We start from the raw sequence: 18,622 nt of genomic DNA, 5'->3' as shown, positions 1-18,622 counted from the left end.
CATTCATTTCAAATGTATAATACTTGGTTGCTGCCTTAAGAGAGTGCTAACATCTTTTGTCATTTGAAGTTAGATGTTGTATATTTGTGGCCTTTTAAAGCCTTTGGCATTTACACAACTAGAGCTTATGACTACAGAAGTGTTGTATGATCTCATTATTTAAACATTCTGTTAGAATAAAAAAAATTAGGATTTAGTTGTCTATTTTGGCAGAAAATTGTGCTGCCTTATGAGTTTAAGTGTACAGACACACACTTCTACTAATCTATATTGGAATGCAATTTTTTTCCCTCTTGATGAAAGTACACCAAAATGTGTAGCTTTATTGAAGGTTAGTATTTTTTTCTTGCTGTGTATTTCCTGCTACACTGCATGTTGATCGGTTTGAGTACAGATTCAGCCATTTAGTTAGACTGGAAATTTATTCTGAAATTATTTTGTTATCATATGCTTGAAGATTCTTGAAGTACGGCACTGGGAGACCAGAAGTTCAGCCCTGAACTTAGTTTTCTTCGAGTCTTTTGACTGAACGTATCAGTTAGTTTTGAAAATGTAAAGCATTGTGCGTTGAACCAAAGATAGGGTTCAATTTGACTGAATAGTGTGAGCTGTAAATGTTTTGATTATTATTTTGTCGATACCATCCAAATCGGTACAAATCCCCTTTGCTTGTATAATTTTAGTACGTATAATATGCAACTGTCATTAACACCGTCTTCATTAATCAATGCAGTAACCCATTACCACAATTCAAACTAGTTTTTTATATTTTCATGTTAGTGATTTGCAATTTACATGAAAAATGTTGCATTTACAAGGTACCTCGCCATCTTCTGAAGTTAAATGAAGATGCTTATACACCAAAGTTTATCTCAATAGGTCCTTTTCACAGTCATAATCCAGAACTAAATCAAGAGAAACAGAAACAAAGGTACTTTCATGCATTTTGGAAACGTTTGTCAAATAAACAAACTTTAGCTTTGGTACAATATAAAGCTTTTCTTGAAGAAAACAGAGAAAATATTGGTAATTGTACAAGAACTTTGCAAGGATGAGAAGTTTTTGGAAATGAGTTTGTTAGACTCAGTTTCATAATGGAGTTGTTTTTGAGAAAAGCTAAAGAATCTGAACAGAAAAATGATTTCATGTTTACGACATCATGGATTTACAAAATCACACAGAGATTTGTTGCTGCTTGAAAATCAAATTCCTATTTTTTTTTTTTTGGAGGAATTACACAAAAGGGTGTTATTAGGTGAAAAGAATGGTTGCAATAGCAATAAGAAAATTATGTTAATTTTATTGATCTTGCTTTTAACTACTTTGAAGATTATTATCCTCAAAAGTTAAGTCAAAAATTGGAGTTGACTCAAAATTACAAATCTTGCAAACCCTTCACTGTTTTGATTAGATATACTTATCTTCCAATAGAAATTCAAGTTAATGGTATGAATCCATCACAAAGTTTCACACCTTTTAGATCAGAATATGTACTAAGAACAGCTACAAAGTTGAGTGAAGCAGGTATTAGCTTTGAGAAAGTTCAAGGTAGAAGCTATTGTGACTTAAAGTTTAAGAAGACACCAATTTTGAGCTGGTTTTTGTGCTTAGGTTGTGTACCATGTTTTAAATTTGTCGAATCTAAGTTACAAATCCCGCATTTGAAAGTAGACCAAGCAACAGAATGTGTTCTTAGGAACCTCATCGCGTCACTATTCAAACCAACCTTTCATATGCAACTAAGTTTCTTTAATTGATTCTTTGATTCATACACATGAAGATGTTGAGTTGTTGGTTGACACAGAAATCATTAGCCATGAACTTGGAAGTCATGCAGAATTGGCAACATTGGTTAATCGTCTTTGCAAATATGTTGTGGTGACATCAAATTGTTATGTAAAGATCATTAAGGAAATGAATGAACATTATAATAACTGGTTGAAACGTTATATGGGAATGTTAAGGTCAGTGTACTTTCGTGATCCTCGGAGGCTTAGTTCAACTGTTGTGGGAATGCTATTTGCTTATTTGCTGTTGTCAATTTTCTTAGAGTTATTGGTGTAGTTCGTTTGAGTGGGAATGCTATTTGCTTATTTGCTGTTGTCAATTTTCTTAGAGTTATTGGTGTAGTTCGTTTGAAGTAATTAATTTTTAGTACTAGTTGATTTTGTTAGAATTTCCACACATATCATATTATGTTTCATGAATTATATTATTAGTTTCTGGAATTATATGTTATGTCATGTTAACATAAAAAAAAAAAATTAAATCAAAAGAGTAGAGGTTATTGGGTGCCATTGCAAGTATATATTGATCAATAATTTTCTTTTAGTCCCCATGTATTATTTTCTTTCATAGCAATACATAAAATACTCTAGCCGATAAAAATGCTAGCATAAGAAGCGAGCAGGGAGCCAGCATAGAGTTTTCCATTGTACTCTTGAACCTCACTAGCTGGTTCAGTACCATACTCAGCAGCAAGAGATGCAATTTGTAAAATTATACGATTCTCAGACACTCTGACTCCACGAGGCAAAGCCGTGCGCCTTGGAGATATTGGTAGTCCTAATCCTAAAACACTATGCACTGAAATCCAAAATTGGCCTCCTGAATTCCTCTTGATGTTATTTGGTCTTCCAGTAAGTAGCATGAATAGTTCTGACGAATTTGCTCTTGGTCCTGTCAGCCATACTCTTTGAATTCTGTTTGATAGATATTCACTAACAAGTACAAATGAGCCATCTTTGCTTACTGCCACACCAGATGGCATTGCAAGATTGCTTAGCAACACCGTCGTTTGGTTGGTGCTAGGATCATATCTCAATAAGCTTCCCGAACTATCTCCACTAGTTAGCAGTGTTTGGTAATCCCTACAAAAAATAAAGTAAAGTGAACATTTGTTATAGTAATGCAGAATTGGCATTTAAGTGCAAAAGATCAACAACATTGTAAGTAGAAAAACAATGCTTACTTGAGTTGGAAGTTAGTGCTAGCTATGGTAAAATAAACGATTCCAGTGTCAGGATCTACATCTAAACCATCAGCAAACATAGTAGAATTGCCTTGTGCAGGTCCAACTAATTGGGTTACATTCCCTCCATCGGGACTAACCTTAACAAGCCCCAAATAAGCATCAGCTACATACAATTCGCCTGTTTGATGATTGAAACCCAATCCTAATGGCCTTCCACATGTTGCTTGGACTGCTGAGAAGTCAGAAAGTCCATCACAGACTGTCTTGTTCCTGATCCAAAATAAAAAAAATTATTTCTCACTTTCATTTTTTGTTTTTACTAAATAAGAAAATAATGATTCTATATAAACACAAAGTTCGTGAGGTATATATGAAAAAGAAAAATATAAAAAAGTACTAAAAAAAAAAAAAAAGGAAACAAATTGAAAACAAGAAAATAGTCTTGTAACTAAAAATGAAAATAGTACTTTTTCAAAATAAATGGTCACTTAACTCATTAGGCTTTGAATCTAGCTAGATAATAGTTGGTGAGTGAAATATTTAGTTACCTGTTTGGGGAAGTGTAAGCATATTCCTTGAAACCTACATCTGGACCATTATATTTGAAAATTCTTCCATCAGAGGAGCCAACATAAGGTCCTTCACCGTTTTTATCAAATGCAAGTGACTCAGGTCCTGTCACTGGTGATGGTAGCTGAAGCTTGTTCAGTAATATAGCTACTGATGATGGAGAACACAATAGTAAGATAACAAGTGTAGTTGAAGTCACAACCATTGCCATATTCATCATGATTGCCAATAATAAGTTTAATGATATTTGATGTAACTTTGTAAGATGTGAGTCCTAACAATGAACTAAGCAATGTATTTATAGGCATTTTGGCATCATGCTATGCATGCAGTGCATTAGATGGAAAATGTGATATGCCAACTCATCATTATTAACCTCGTGAACATGCAAGTTAAGCAAAGCAAGACTTACACCGTCAAAAGAAACGTTAAGAGTTTGTGTCATGATTACTTTAGTAATTATGTGTTTATGAACAAAACATAACATGTGAATACTGTAAAATTAAAATGTGAAACTCTAGAACTATAATAGGAAAAAGATATGGTCGGTTAGTGAGTCATGAAAACTCCTCTTCTTCAAAATGTAATGCATTAATGTGCACTCAATTACGTGAATTGATATCATTTGATTTATAAAAATTAGTTGATAGATGGACACCGACTTATTTTTCACATTTCTCAATAAAGGTCATAGTCAGCCTTTATCGCAACGAAAATTAAACTTCAACTTTTGAACAAAATTTTATCATTTATATTGTTATTTTGATATTACTAAATTTTTAAATAAATTAAATTAGGATTTTGTTTTGATTTTGTTTTCTAAGATTAATTAAATAAAATTAAATTAGGATCAGATCAAATTTGATTTGCTAAAGAACAATATAATTCTAAACAAAAAAAATCAAAAATAAAATTGGAAGAAAAAAAACTAGAACAAACCTTTCTTAGTTGGTTTTATAATATTTTTTTTGGTGTTAAACTAGTCCAAAACTTGATATTCCCTTTACACAGAGACGAGTGTTTGAACATACGCACGTTTTTCCTATGGAACAACATTCCTCTAGTAGGTCAATTCCTCTGGTATAAGCTTGAAGATAATTCTAGAATAATCATCAAGATAAGACCAAACAATTCTCACAATCATACGGGAGTACAATACAGTCTATAATAGTACATGAATAGTATAAATATTTCAAACGACTAATTGTAAAAGAGAAAATTTTATAGGGAAATCCCCATGAGATTGTTATTATGAACATCCATAAAAAAGAGAAAAGAAAAATAAATAGGCATCCATAAAAAAGAGAAAGGAAAAATAAATAGGCATGTTCAATTATAAAATGAAATATTTATAAAAAGCCTTGAACACATGAAAAGCTTAATAGAAAATCCTCTCAGTTGAGAGTTATTAGATCATGATGTAAATCAACCAAGAACTCATTCATATAAACAACTCTTTAAGAATTATTACTTGAATGGATATAAGATTAAAACTGTAATTATCCTCTCTCTTGACGAAAAAAAAATGCAAAATCCTCTCTGAGTGTTACAATCATATAATTGACTTTGTATTAATTCAGAAACAAACTCATTGTAGTAATTTAGTTCGGTAGTGGCAACAACTTCTATGTTAAAGGGAAGGGAAGCCTTGACAAACATGGTAAAGAATACCCACTTCCTTAAGATGCATAGCAAAGAATACTTGATTCTTCAACAAGGCAATTGCTAGAATTTTGTTGAGAAGACTAGAAAGGTCTCTATTGGGCAGTCTCGAGAGGCGATGAGAAGAATAGTCTAAGTAGATTAGAGAAGAAGAGTAAATAATAGTATTCATGATTCCTGAGGAGGAAGAGTAAATAATACATGGTTAGTGAAACAAGTCCTTGAAGACAAAACAAAATCATGATGACTAAATTTAACAACAAATTGTTGTAAGCTAGTATAAAAATATGGGTCATGCTAGCACATGTTAAAGATTCTACAAATAAAAAGTTTATTGATACAAATTAATTTTTAACTTTTTGAGAAATAGATTAACACAATTTTTACATTGAGTTTCTTAACCTGTGTCCTAACATGTTAGCATTTTCCTAAAATTATTTGTGTGTTCTTCTCATTCACTTTATGTCTTTAAGTTAGCTATGATTTCTCAAAATGTAGTAAACAACTCTTATTACAATGCCTTCGATTCCTATTTATAGAAAAATCCTATAACGGATGTAGACGTGTGTTTGTCATGTGTTTTAGACTAATAATTGTCTTAAACATAGGATAGTTTTTTTTTTGTTGACAAGATTAGACATAGGATAGTTATTTATGGTACTTCTAATCGACATATATGTTACTAGATTTGTAGTTGTTTTTGTGTCCACAAGTTTTTTCTTGCACTCTTCATGCAGCTGATTGCTCCTTATAATTTTATTTATTTGTAAAAATACAAATAAATTTGTCCCGTCAAAGGATATGCTAGACACTTGTGAAAGCCAATTTAATACCGTTAGTTGAAAAGTTTACGCCAAAATTTACAAACGAACACCTTGTATATGTCACTTACTATTGTTTTAACTTTTAAGCATCTCATGTAGCTTGGAGATTTTTGTGACAAAAACTGGTGCTAAGGTTACGGCAGAAAATCCCTCCAAAAGGGCACTGAACCGGGTTAGTGGAGTTATGAAGTTCATAACAATGTTCTGCGGATATTTGGAATGTAATGGGTAATGATTTTAATAAACCTGTTGATAAAGGAAAATAATTTAATCGAAAATACTTAATTTTATACCATTTCAAGTGATATTAAATGCAGGGTTAATATGTTTTTAGTCCCTGCAAAATCATAAATTAAGTTCAATCACTAAAAAAAATTCATGTTAATTTTCGTCCTTCATAATATTATAGTAGGTAAGAATAGTCTCTATTTTGAATTTATTCTTTTACAAAAACAGACACTTTTAGTACTCAAAGTAGCCCCTATAAAAGATAAAAAAGAGTCTAAAAGTTAATAAATTTTTAAGAAATTAAATTTGAAAACTTAGATTTAGAAACATATTTAACTTTGTTGTCAATACCTCTAATGGCTTATAAAACATCTCCACTAAATTCCCACAATATAGAGAAAAGCTAAATTGTACCCTCCATTAAATTGAACCAATCAATTAACATATAAGATACGTTCCTTCCAAAAAAAGGACAAAACTTATGTACAGTACCATAGGTACTGTTTTTACTGTTGTCCTCTTAAAACATAACACGTGTATTTTAAATACTTCAATTAATTTAAAATTAATTAATGAGTTAACACCGCTTCTTCTCAATCGTTCCCAGAAGGCCAAATCAGTGCCTTTCTTTCTCCAAAATCAACCTCCTTCACCATGAAATTATAACTGCAGCATGAAACCAATACCTCATATATCCATCACCATAACTAACAAATATGTGAGACCACACATAGAGGATGCGAGCAATAAAATTAATGGCGTGTAGATTGAGATCCAATGCTCTCAAAGCAACTTTGCATTGAATTTGTAACGCTGCAGTCACTTTTACGAGAGAATACACCTCCATCACCGGCACCGCCGAACACCCCTCAACGTTATCTGATGTTTAAAATCACAAGACACAACTGTTGCAAGACAGCACAGGTCCCCGTCATCCCTCTGAAACCCACAAATGAACAGATATATCATTGTATTTTAAATAATCAGATACTTCATTGTATGTCTTCTTCGCTTACCTCCCTATGTTCCTGTCAATTATGTTGTTGATGGGGTTGAAGGAAACTTTGATTGTGGAGGATGATATGAGACATTGGTCATGATGGAGGTACGTGAGTTAGTGTTGTCTCACAAAGATAACGATTACACTAACAGCGTTAAAATTATTTAATTGAAAAAACAATCGGTACACGTGTTATGTTTTAAGAGGACAACAGCAAAAACAGTACCTATGGTACTGTACATAAGTTTTGTCCTCAATTTTTATTCTCCATGAATTCTGAAAAAATTTACTAGCCAATCATGTATCCTTAAAAGATTGCACAAAGAATTTTATTATTTAGATCTATTAAACAATTCTTGAAAAACTTAAAAAGAAAATCAAAATATATATATATATATATATATATATATATATATATATATATATATATAAAAATATAGGGACAGTGATATGCCTTTACTAATTTCATAAACATATTTGTGCATATCTCGCTACGATTTTTGTTTATATCTTGCATAAATTATTTTTCTCCTAAGTGACTATTTTTGGTTCTATTTTATCTTGCTTAATTCTACAATTCGATGATAGTATTAAAATGTTGAATCTTTCAAAATTTGACAGAGGCTCTTGACATTACAGAAAAGAATTACTCGTCTTGAGCTTTGTATGTTTAAATTCATTTAGCTGCAGAAGGCAATGATGCTATCAAAGAAAGAAAACATCTAATCAACAAAAAGCAAAAGTTATTTCTACGTCGCTATCTTCACGAAGAACATAGAAATGAATACCTTATTATAAAAGATTAATTTGTCCTTTGAAACGATTGAAAAGAAAGATATGAGCACCAAAAAACTATTAGTCTCCCAAAAGCTCGTTATAATTGGATGCATTTACGTTTGAAAGATGATAAAATAGTAAATGCATATAATTCAGGATCACTTATCAATTGGAGTTGTGTGGAGAGAAAAGTAACTACTGAAGATATGTTAGAAAAACATTATCCAACTTTCCATGCATCTAATGTGCTCCTGCGGCAGCAATATCGAGAAAAGGGATTTAAGAAATATTCTGAATTGATTTCTTGTCTTCTTGTGGCTGAGCAAAATAATGAACTTAAAATAAAAAACCTTGAAGTTCATCCCACTAGTGTTGCTCCTATCATAGAAGTGAATGCACACTATCACTATGGACAAAGTTATCATGTGTTGTTGAATTCACTTCAGGAATATGCAGCAGAACATATAGGATGAACTTCATCATTTTTTATTAAAAGTTCATTATTTTGCTCGGCCACAAGAAGGCAAGAAATCAAGTCAGAATATTTGTTAAATCCCTTTCCGGGATACTGTTGTTGCAGTAGCACATTAGATGCATGAAAAGTGAAGAATGTTCTTTTCTAACATACCTTCATTGACTACATTTTCTCCCACACAAGTCCAATTGAGAAATGATTATAAATACCGCAAAATTATATGCAGCTACTGTTTTAAAATCTTGCAAACGTAAATGCATTCAGTCATAACGAGCTTTTGGGAGAATAATAGTTTTTCGGTGCTCATATCTTTCTTTTAAATAGTTTCAAAGAACAAGTGGATATTTTACCGTAAGATATTCATTTTTAAGATCTTCATGAAGATAGTGACGAAGGAATATCATGGCTTTTGCCTTTTGTTGATTAGATGCTTTATTTCCTTCTTTGATAGCATTTCCATTGCTTTCAGCAGCTAGATGATTTCAGCATCCAAAGCCCAAGGTAAATAATTCTTTCTCGAAATGTCAAAAGCATAAAAGTCAAGTTAATACTATCATCAAGTTGTAAAATTAAGCAAGTTAGATAAAATATAACTAAAAAACAGTCACTTAAGAGGAAAAAAAAACTTTAAAAAGCAATTATTTATGAAAGATATTTATGAAGTTCTTGAGTCGACATGACAAGAATAATCCAAATTTTCAATCATTATCGGAAGACAGTAGGGACGAGAAGAACATAACTGTATTTAACTTTTATCCTATTGATAAACACAATGAGTTGAGGGGAATACAAGGGTTGTTGAGACATCAATAAGTTTTTAAAACTTCAAATAATTACCCTAATGATCATAACAAAGACAAGGTTCATATGGTAAGAACACCACTAACATCAATGCTCAAACTTCGTCACGTCAACACAGATAGATCAACCATAAGACATCTTACAATCTTAAACAAGTACTATAAACTAAAGCAGACTTAACTGTTGGAAATGTGGCTTTGTGACTACTCTCGTAATGTATTGGCAAAAATTTCAGCAGTATTCATCTGTCTTGGTTTTAAGGACAAAATGATACCATTGTATAATCAACAAAACAACCCTAATCTAGGGCACATAGGTTACATTCTACTCCTGGGCTAGTGTATTTCTATATCCCAAGAACTGGGTATGAAGCTCAAGGCAATTAGAAGTCACCCAACTAGCAGGGCATCTTGATTCCCAGATTGAATTAATAATACACTCAATATCCAGGGGGCAAAGGCAACCTATAAACAAAATTAATATCAGTCTAACAAAATTTTGACGGAGAGATGATGCAGTAGTCGGGGAAGAGGGGTGAAATATACAGAAGAGCAAGAGGCATGGAAAAGTACAAAACTGCACCATCACAAGCTGATAATAGGAAATAGTCTGGAGACACTTACATTTGATTCAAATAATCCTTACAAGAAACTTTCAATGTTGAGTTCTACAAAGGAGCAGGGATCAGGAATGTCGAAGCTGTTTAATACCTGAAAGAATACACAAGAATAATAATAATTTGTTTTAGATGTATGACTCCAAGTACATATAGAGACATTTATTGCAAGAGAGATACAGTCTACTCCACAGGAAAATTGCATACTTAAGACTCCATTCTGCAAATGTCCCTTTTGTAATCATTTTAACTCAAAAAAAATTCAATTGCTTATGACTTGATTCAAAAAAATATGTGTGATTACCAGAATATTCATAAGAAGCAGGAATGCAAAATTATGTACCAAACAATTGGCCATATTAAATCAAGATGACACAATTTCAGTGATCACAAGTACCTCTGGATGAACAATGCCGAAAGTCCCAACTTGCTTTCCCTTGTAAATAATTCTGGCTTGTCTACCAGCAAGAAACTCGGGCTCCTTCAATAAGCAGTTGTGTTCATAAATTAGTAGTCAGAAGCAGAATAAGTTTTCCTAACAAAAAAACAGGAAAAGTAAAACCAGTGGGGTCCTGTGTAGTAATATAAACTTACATCTGACCGCTCAATATAATACCCTGATTTATTGCCAGGTGAAACAAAGGTAATCCCATTCTTTTCCATTACTTTGTCCACCAATCCATGAATTATCTACATATATTATCATCATTGATAAATTTAAGTATAATGATCCAATCAAGCAGAGACACTGATGTATTCAATGAGCGCAAAACGAAATAAATTGCATCAAGTCATTACTGAATATACCTCAAATCCTGCATTAGCACCACAATAAAGTGCAGCAAGTTGGCGGAGATTTTTTGCACCAACATCATTGTCATCCAAAATAGCTATATCACCCACTTCAAAAATCTGAACCAAAAGTTAAAAAAATATATTCATATAAGCTTACAACATAATTGGGAGAAAATGATACCAAAAGTTTAAGAAATATATTCATATAAGCTTACAACATAGTTGGCAGAAAATGATAAATTGAATTATCTACTGCAGAGGTAGAGTTGATCAATTTTGTCTGACTGAATTTTAAATCTTTCAGATTGCTTGGTCGATTTCAGAAATAAAGGCAATTTAACATGAATCAGAATCAACTGGTTATGTAATTGACAGAAGACTTGCAATGTAATGTACTAATATCACAATCTTTTTAAAAAGAAAAAGTTGGCACTGGCCAACAATTAATATGTACAAGCCAAAAATATATATTGGACAAAAATATTGGATACCAAAAGGGCGATAAACATTTTTTGTTGTAGCACCATTCAAACTCAAATTTACAAACTTGATTTTGACATGGGCGGTTCGAGAACAGGGAGACTACTAATCAATATGGGTATGGAGATAACATAGTCAGTAGCTGAATGCATGTCCAAACATGGGGGAACACATACAACCATTTTTAGTGTTTTTGGAAGAGGAAGTCTCTCTAAAACAACTGACTGAATTAAGATTGAAGAGAAAATGGCTCCTAAAATCAAGAGACATAGCATTGGAATACATAGGCAGTTTTGCAGCCTCAACTATATATTTGCATACGGAGATAACAGAACTAAAGGAAGCGTCCAGACCATCACACCTCAAAACCATCTGAAATCCAGTTATTTTAACGTTTTTTTAGTCAATTACAATTTTTGCCAGCCAGCTTACCACTTTCTTTACTACTTTCCTGTTTAATACAACTTTACAAGTCATTTAATGCTGCTTTCTTTGATTCGATGCTTAAGTTCAGGAATCTAACAAGGTTTATTTCACCAATCCATAGATGATTCATAAATATTACAATAAAGGACATAAATAATACAAAAGATCATATACAATTAAGTATCAATAGAACAGAATATCTATGTTAGTATCCCATTTCATAGAATAAAATTACTGCAAAGGATCATATGATAAAAATATCAATGACCACAACAAAGAAGTTTAAGTTTTACCTTTATGGGCTTTGGGTGGTCCTTGTTGTGAGCAACAGTTTTCAAAATGCCAGGCATAAGACTAGTCCGAACAGCCTGAATATAATAAAGATACAAAAATCAAATTAAAGCAAAAAAACTTAATTACCAAAATCAATTTTATAGTGGGGAAAAACCACTAAATAAATCAAAAGAAAACTATCCAACCATATGCTCAAAACAACTTTTAAAAGCATACTAAACTAAAAGCAAAGGAATAGATTACATTATCACCAGATAGGATGGAATGCATTTTAGGTTCTGAGCAAATAGTGGGAAGATTAAAACAATACAAATCATCAACATAATGGACCCAATAATGCCAGGTCAACAAAAATGTATATAATGCACCCTAACTGTTTTACTATAGTTCTGTCCATTCAAGTATGCAACTGGTTCAACTTCAACATTTATTTCCATGTAAATTTACTGCTACTGAGCAGACTGCAGATAAAATACAGGTGTTTGATGCAGTTGAGAGTGTGAACTTCAGTTAATCCAATACATGTGGGAGCATAACCCATGCAGCAGCAAAAATATAAAGCAATACAGGAAAGTGTATGAACCTCGAAGTCTGAAGACCTAGGGTTTCCAATGATAACCGCTTTGGATTTGTCATCTTTGCGGTTTAGCATGGAAAAGTTTTCTTTTTTAGAGCAGAGTATAAAAGTCAAAACCTCCGTGAACCCAATCATTGCAACCTGAAAAGAATTTGGGAATAAAAGGATTCAGGTAACTAGGCACTACAAATAATTAACAATATCATTTATGAATATTCCATGTAGTAATTTATTATGTTGCACTTGGTTTTAACATAGACAATAAACTGATTGGCATATTTTAAGGAAAATCAAAAGCATGAAACTTTAATCTGCCTCAATCAAAGAAGTCGTATAATCTGTGGTTTTATTCTATACCTCTTTCCTGATAAGATCACTCAGTTCATTCAGAGGAAGTAGTGTCAAGGAAGCAGCTAATCTCTTTGAACCCTTATTATCGACTATTGCTTGATCCTTGATAGCATTGAATCCATAAGCTATTGCAACATCCTTCAGATAACAGAACCAAAGAGGGATGTCTAGTCAGTAAAACATTTATGTAATAGATTCAATATGCACCCATGATTGGTCATTCGCTAACGTACCTCCATAACATCACATGGATGAAGAACATCACTTCTAGTAGGAGGTACAGATACAATAAAGTTGCACTGTTTATTGTCAGATGTAGATTGCTTGGCGTGCAATTGCATCCGGTTTAAGAACTTGGTAACCTGAAGAAATTGTGAAAAATTATGGAACAAGAATGACAATGTTCATTTCAGTTTCTATCAGAAAACAAAAGCATTGAATCTTACATTAGAGACATTGCATGAAAGGAACATCTGACGAACTCAACCATAGAAGTAAAAAAAACATAGTAACCTTGTAATATTTACAAATATTTAAAATAAAAAAAAAAAAAGCTGTAAATTAAAATCTGGAAAGAACAGCAGCAGAAAACTTCTATTTTAAAAATAAATAAATAAAAAAAAATGACGGTATAATATGAAATGCAGAAAGATTAATCGGATAAACAAAGGTGATACACACTACTGTGTGCAAAACCCCAAAAAAAACAAAAAAAATACTCGCTAAAAAGTATATCAACGATTATCCAACAATTACCTCAAAATATAAAATTAAGTATAATTGACTATTGTCAAAAATAATGTATAAAGGAAAATATCAATTGATTCCTCAAGCCTAATTAATGCTGATAGAAAGCTTATAACCAGTCTATATTCAGGAACACATTTCTCCTTAAATTTTGCATTAGCAAGAAATTGGAAATAATTACCTCTTCAGCCTCCAATGATACTCCAATCAATCCAGTAATGTAAGATAGAGAAACTTCCATATTGTAGACAGATAAATCAGGGTATATGTGAGATTTTCCATCAGAAGAAATCACTTCAACTGGTTCAATGACAAACTTATTTTCACAATATTCCGCAAAGGCTGTTACCTAAGAAAACAAAGAATAGTTTGCCGTAATCCAAAATATTGCAACACCAAGCAAATGCAGACAAAAAAGTCAGCAAAATTCACTGCTATACCATTGTATTTAAAACAATCTTCGCCTTTGTCAGATCAGTAGCGGTGCATTCAATAAATACGTTCTTTGTCTCCAGAGTGATGGCCGAATGTGCACCATTGATAATTGGGGGTAAAGATAAAACAGTTCTGTCAAAAAAATCATAGCAAATCAATAACTGACTTCAACAACAGCATATGCGAAGCAACATTAGTGAAAATTAAAGGCCAAGTGCCACAATTATCTGTTTACAAGAAAGTGCAATTAACAGAAAATAAAGTAGGAGCAATAAGCACTTCACTTTTTCGTTGAAGAAATTTATTATGCCTTTACAAAACATACAAAGAGTATATTATATGCTTTAAATAGTTATATTTCAAAGTTTATGAATTAGAATTTCAACAGATAGGGTGTCTTGTGATAGACATTTTATTAGAAAGAGGTGGAAGACGAGGATTCCCACTAACTAAAACAAATGAGACACTAACTGTGCAAGCAAGGCTTCACACTAAAGGTAAATCCACAAAGTCAACATTTCCTGTATACAAGTATTGAAGCATCTGCTTTCATACTGATACAAGAAGTAACCCAATCACCTCTGACTTTTCAATTTAAAATCTCAAAGCGTGAAATCAACCCCCGTACACATCAACAAAAAGTACAACCAAAAACAGACAGTACCCTGAGCCTTTTAGACAATAGACAGATTTGAGTCAACACCAATGCCCCTGTCCTCTAATGACAAGCAAGACCAAAACTAAAAATAAATAAAAACATGTGACCAATAGCAATAGGATGCTCTGATTTTAGGAACTTAAATACTTCAGTTAAAGTTAATTAGTTCTGAAAAATATTTAAAAGTCAAGTATATAGAATTTTAGAATCATTAGCATAATTTTTTTAATCAGAAATTAAAAAAATTGAACATGTTTGAAAATAAAATTATCTTAATTACCATACCAGAAATCTTTCCAATATATTGTGTCATACATCCTGATTATTTTTTAACACAGTAAAATAGAATCATAAAGAGCATTTTCACACCATTTTTTTTTTTTGGTAACATCCATCCTCAGTTTAACTATTTCTTTAGTGTAATGTAATTTAGCATGCATTCCCATCCATACGTTAAAATAATAATACCAATGATAATTATAATATGCATATATACAAACAAAGCTGTGATAGTATTACCAAGATGAGAGCTAAAAGATTTCAAAGTTTTGCAAATTTAAATATGAGGATATACAATTACAATATACCTCTTACTATCATATATAACAGGATAAACGGGAGAGTCCTCAATTATATGCAAGAATTTCTTCAGTTTCAAATCTGACTGTCAAAATTTAATCAAAAACGTATTCAGAAACATCTCAAAGGAAGTATGTCCAAACAGAAAAATAGAATAAATGAAAACCTTGTTGGGCGGACTTGAATGACTCATAAGCCTACTCGTGCTAGGTTCATAACAACTTGTAAAAATATAAAGCAGCGAAACAATATTCAAAAACTCACTTTGTAGAACTCCATGAGCTCATCAGCCCTGAAGCTCCTTTCCTGCCATGCCAAAGAACAGAGGGAGGAAAATCATTAAAAGTTTGATTTGCAGCTTGATTAATAAATTCATAGACCAATAAATATTTTTATCTTTTGAGTATTACACAATGGAGTATAAGTCAAAACATGTGCTTTTGCATCAAAGGATGCTATAGTAGTATGTGATTTCAAACATATTCTTTCATAGAAACTGAATGATCTGAATAAAAGTTACCTGTTTTAGTGGCGTAAAGTTAATGCTTGAAGGTGGTAAAGCCTGAAAGAAAAACATTAGAAAAATCAATATGCTGATGACCTAGAGAACCAGATATAATCAAATCAGTAATAAAATGGCAATTGATTATTGAGATCTCTCTTGGTTAAACTGCCTTGAAAAATTTATATACAGGGCTTGGGTCTATGCTAAATCAAGCAGCAGTACACAGTACATTATTGTCTCTCAAAATCTTAAATTTGATGAATTTTTTATCCACAATGCATTTAACTTTCATGCTCTGGAGTTTGAAAGAAATAAACCTCGTAGGTAAAAGGACCCTCCAGTTTATCCAGATCATGAGTGCCAATGGCAACAAGGGTTCTTCGCCTGAAAAAGATTGAAAAGAAATTAATCGAAATTCATTCTTAAAGTGCTGTGGTATGGGATTACATAAACGACATAACAATAAACTGCTGAATAAAAAGGGAACCTAATTTGGAAAGAAAACAGCATAAATTGGAAATAAATAAAAAAATCCAAAAGCCACCGACAGACAATAAGAGTTTTCCAATTGTTCCATGAAAAATAAAGTGGCAAGCGATTACGAAAAGAATAATGAAATAATACACAATATAAACAAATCTGAACTTGGAGTACGGGGGATAACTATTTATGTTCTAAAAAATCATGTACGATGTCAAAAACTCAATAAGGAGAAGATAAAAAAAGTAGCACACGTGACAGCATTCAAACTCACAAGGCTATTCTGGTTTGAAGAAATCTAGAGAGAATGCAAGACAGAAAGGTAGAAACAAAATTTAGTGATAGATTTGTGATACAGAAAATAAACCAAACATATGAAGTCTGCTAAACTATGTATTGTACACAGCTACAACAGCTTGTTTTGCAAGCTATTCATTCCACAGAAACTTACAAGTTACAACTGCTGTAACACTACAAAATTATCCTACAATAGAAGTCTGATACAGCAGTATAGCTGACAAAAGATAACTCTAGAATATCTAAGTAAATAGATAAGAGCATGTGCATCATTGATTTGAGAAACAGGTAGTGTGCAGCTCAAAATAAAATAGGCGGTAATTCAAATCACATTACCTACAAATATTTTGATGCAATTTGTCCTGGAGGTCAATGAAGCTGTTGTATCTCGCTTTATCGAAAGTTAAACCTCTTAGTACGGCACATACAATATGGGGACGAATCAGAGATGTCTGCAATGATAAAAAGAAACGACAATTTATATCCACTTAGCAAAGGCTCGTACTTAAAAATTGTGCATGTATAGCACACCCACCTCTGGCTTTACATGCATTTTAAGCATTGCATCCTTGCTAATGTCAGACAATTTGTAAGTGGGGATTTCCTGGAACCCACAGAAAACTCGGAGGGCTTGAGCCAATCCTTCGAGGCAGAGTAGATCATATCTAAGCAAAAAGTAAACAGCAATTCAGCAAGACTTTTTTGCTTTAAAGGAAACGACGTTTTTTTCCACATATGATTTCGAAAGGGTATCAAAGTGTGATGTCAAGCTCCAAATGGTTACATAATTAAATAACTTTGCAATTGCTATGAGAAAACCATGTACCACATATTGTATTTGTTTTCCGGCAATAAAAAAACACTGTTGCATTTTTTTGTCAATGTACTCAATCAAAGCTTATTTCAAATGCAACATAGAGTGTGAATCACAAATCAAAGAGGAAATTTAAGAGAGGAACCAAATAAATGTTAATCTGGATACATAGTTAATAAAACCATATTAAACAAATGAATGAGAACCTTTGTACCACCGACACTTCTGATCGAAGGCGTGTCGGTGCTAGACACCGACATGTGGTTGCAAACAATTAAATCATTTTTTCAAATAATTATTGGTGTCGAGTCGCGTCCAGTGTCGTAATCACGTTTTGTTGAATAACATTTGCAGCATAAACATTTACCTATTAGCAGGAATTTCAATTTTGTATATAATTTCTTCATCCTCATCAGCTTCTTCTTCCAAATGCTTTTCTTTTCTCACAATTGCTTTTTCTGTAGTCTAATATACAATCACAATCAGATTATGATAATGTTGATTAAAAAAACAATAATTAAAGCTTTTTGACCAAAAAAAAAGCTGAAAAAAATTACTTACAACATCGTCGAGCTCAATCCCAAAACTGAAACATAGGTCTTCAAATTCCTCTTGTGCTGAACAAAATTCGAAAAGAGGAAAAACCAATGTGATAATCTTAGACATGAAAAATTATGATTGATATTTATTGATATGAATAATGGAAGCTTACTGTAAGTTTTTCCTAGAGCCGCGAACAAACGATCCCGCCCTACACTGACGGTAGGCATGGTGTTCTGAGTAAGTGCGTTTGTGATAAGCTGAAACTTTTCGCTTTCACTTCGCCGTGCGTTTGAGGTGGTCTCCAACGCGGAAACAGCTTATGCGACGAAATAAGTTGGCTAAACCCGAAAGCTTTGTTTTAGGTTTTTGTATGGGCCGTTACTTTCATTTCGACCAAGAATTATGCTCTTTACCCAACACATTTTGCTCATTTCCAACTGAAATTTTAAAAATACCCTTGCGTGAGTTAACTTGTACGGGGAATTATGAAAATTTCAGTTGGGAACGAGCAATTTTGGTTGGATAAAGAGCAGAATTCTTCGACCAATAAGCCCAATCCACAACCCAAAATATTATAATTTATTCCCTCCATCTTAAAATAATAGTTGAATTTTAACACAAATTTTTAAGAAAATGATTAATTGTGTTAATTTTAATTATAAAATTACAATCTTTTACTAAAATACTCTACTTAATTGTAGTTAGTTGAGTAGC

General features: G+C 32.3%; 2 protein-coding genes and 1 pseudogene across 2 annotated transcripts; 1 reads left to right on the top strand and 2 right to left on the bottom strand.

Moving 5' to 3' along the window:
• The first annotated feature begins 773 nt into the window (after window positions 1-773).
• On the top strand, window positions 774-2,144 carry LOC146902047 (UPF0481 protein At3g47200-like; annotated as a pseudogene).
• A 166-nt stretch (window positions 2,145-2,310) lies between these two features.
• Window positions 2,311-3,829, bottom strand: LOC146902046 (protein STRICTOSIDINE SYNTHASE-LIKE 10-like). The gene is made up of 3 exons (XM_085737973.1): window positions 3,523-3,829; window positions 2,972-3,244; window positions 2,311-2,870 (listed from the first exon to the last, which is right to left on the bottom strand). The coding sequence occupies exons 1-3, from the start codon at window positions 3,762-3,764 to the stop codon at window positions 2,375-2,377; spliced, it is 1,011 nt and encodes a 336-aa protein (XP_085594099.1). The 5' UTR covers window positions 3,765-3,829; the 3' UTR covers window positions 2,311-2,374.
• A 5,404-nt stretch (window positions 3,830-9,233) lies between these two features.
• Window positions 9,234-18,248, bottom strand: LOC146902045 (phenylalanine--tRNA ligase beta subunit, cytoplasmic-like). The gene is made up of 20 exons (XM_085737971.1): window positions 18,078-18,248; window positions 17,927-17,982; window positions 17,733-17,830; window positions 17,087-17,216; window positions 16,888-17,003; window positions 16,092-16,158; window positions 15,790-15,831; window positions 15,534-15,575; window positions 15,278-15,354; window positions 14,038-14,164; window positions 13,779-13,946; window positions 13,084-13,212; window positions 12,857-12,988; window positions 12,506-12,640; window positions 11,922-11,996; window positions 10,735-10,839; window positions 10,522-10,617; window positions 10,325-10,408; window positions 9,935-10,021; window positions 9,234-9,775 (listed from the first exon to the last, which is right to left on the bottom strand). The coding sequence occupies exons 1-19, from the start codon at window positions 18,133-18,135 to the stop codon at window positions 9,953-9,955; spliced, it is 1,806 nt and encodes a 601-aa protein (XP_085594097.1). The 5' UTR covers window positions 18,136-18,248; the 3' UTR covers window positions 9,234-9,775; window positions 9,935-9,952.
• Between the last annotated feature and the right edge of the window lie 374 nt (window positions 18,249-18,622).

Source organism: Medicago sativa, chromosome 8 (assembly GCF_051527215.1).
Source record: "Medicago sativa cultivar Bolivia chromosome 8, Bolivia_mono, whole genome shotgun sequence".
Lineage (NCBI taxonomy): Eukaryota > Viridiplantae > Streptophyta > Magnoliopsida > Fabales > Fabaceae > Medicago > Medicago sativa.
Note: the sequence above shows the minus strand (reverse complement) of the source record. Positions and strands in the feature narration are given on the sequence as shown.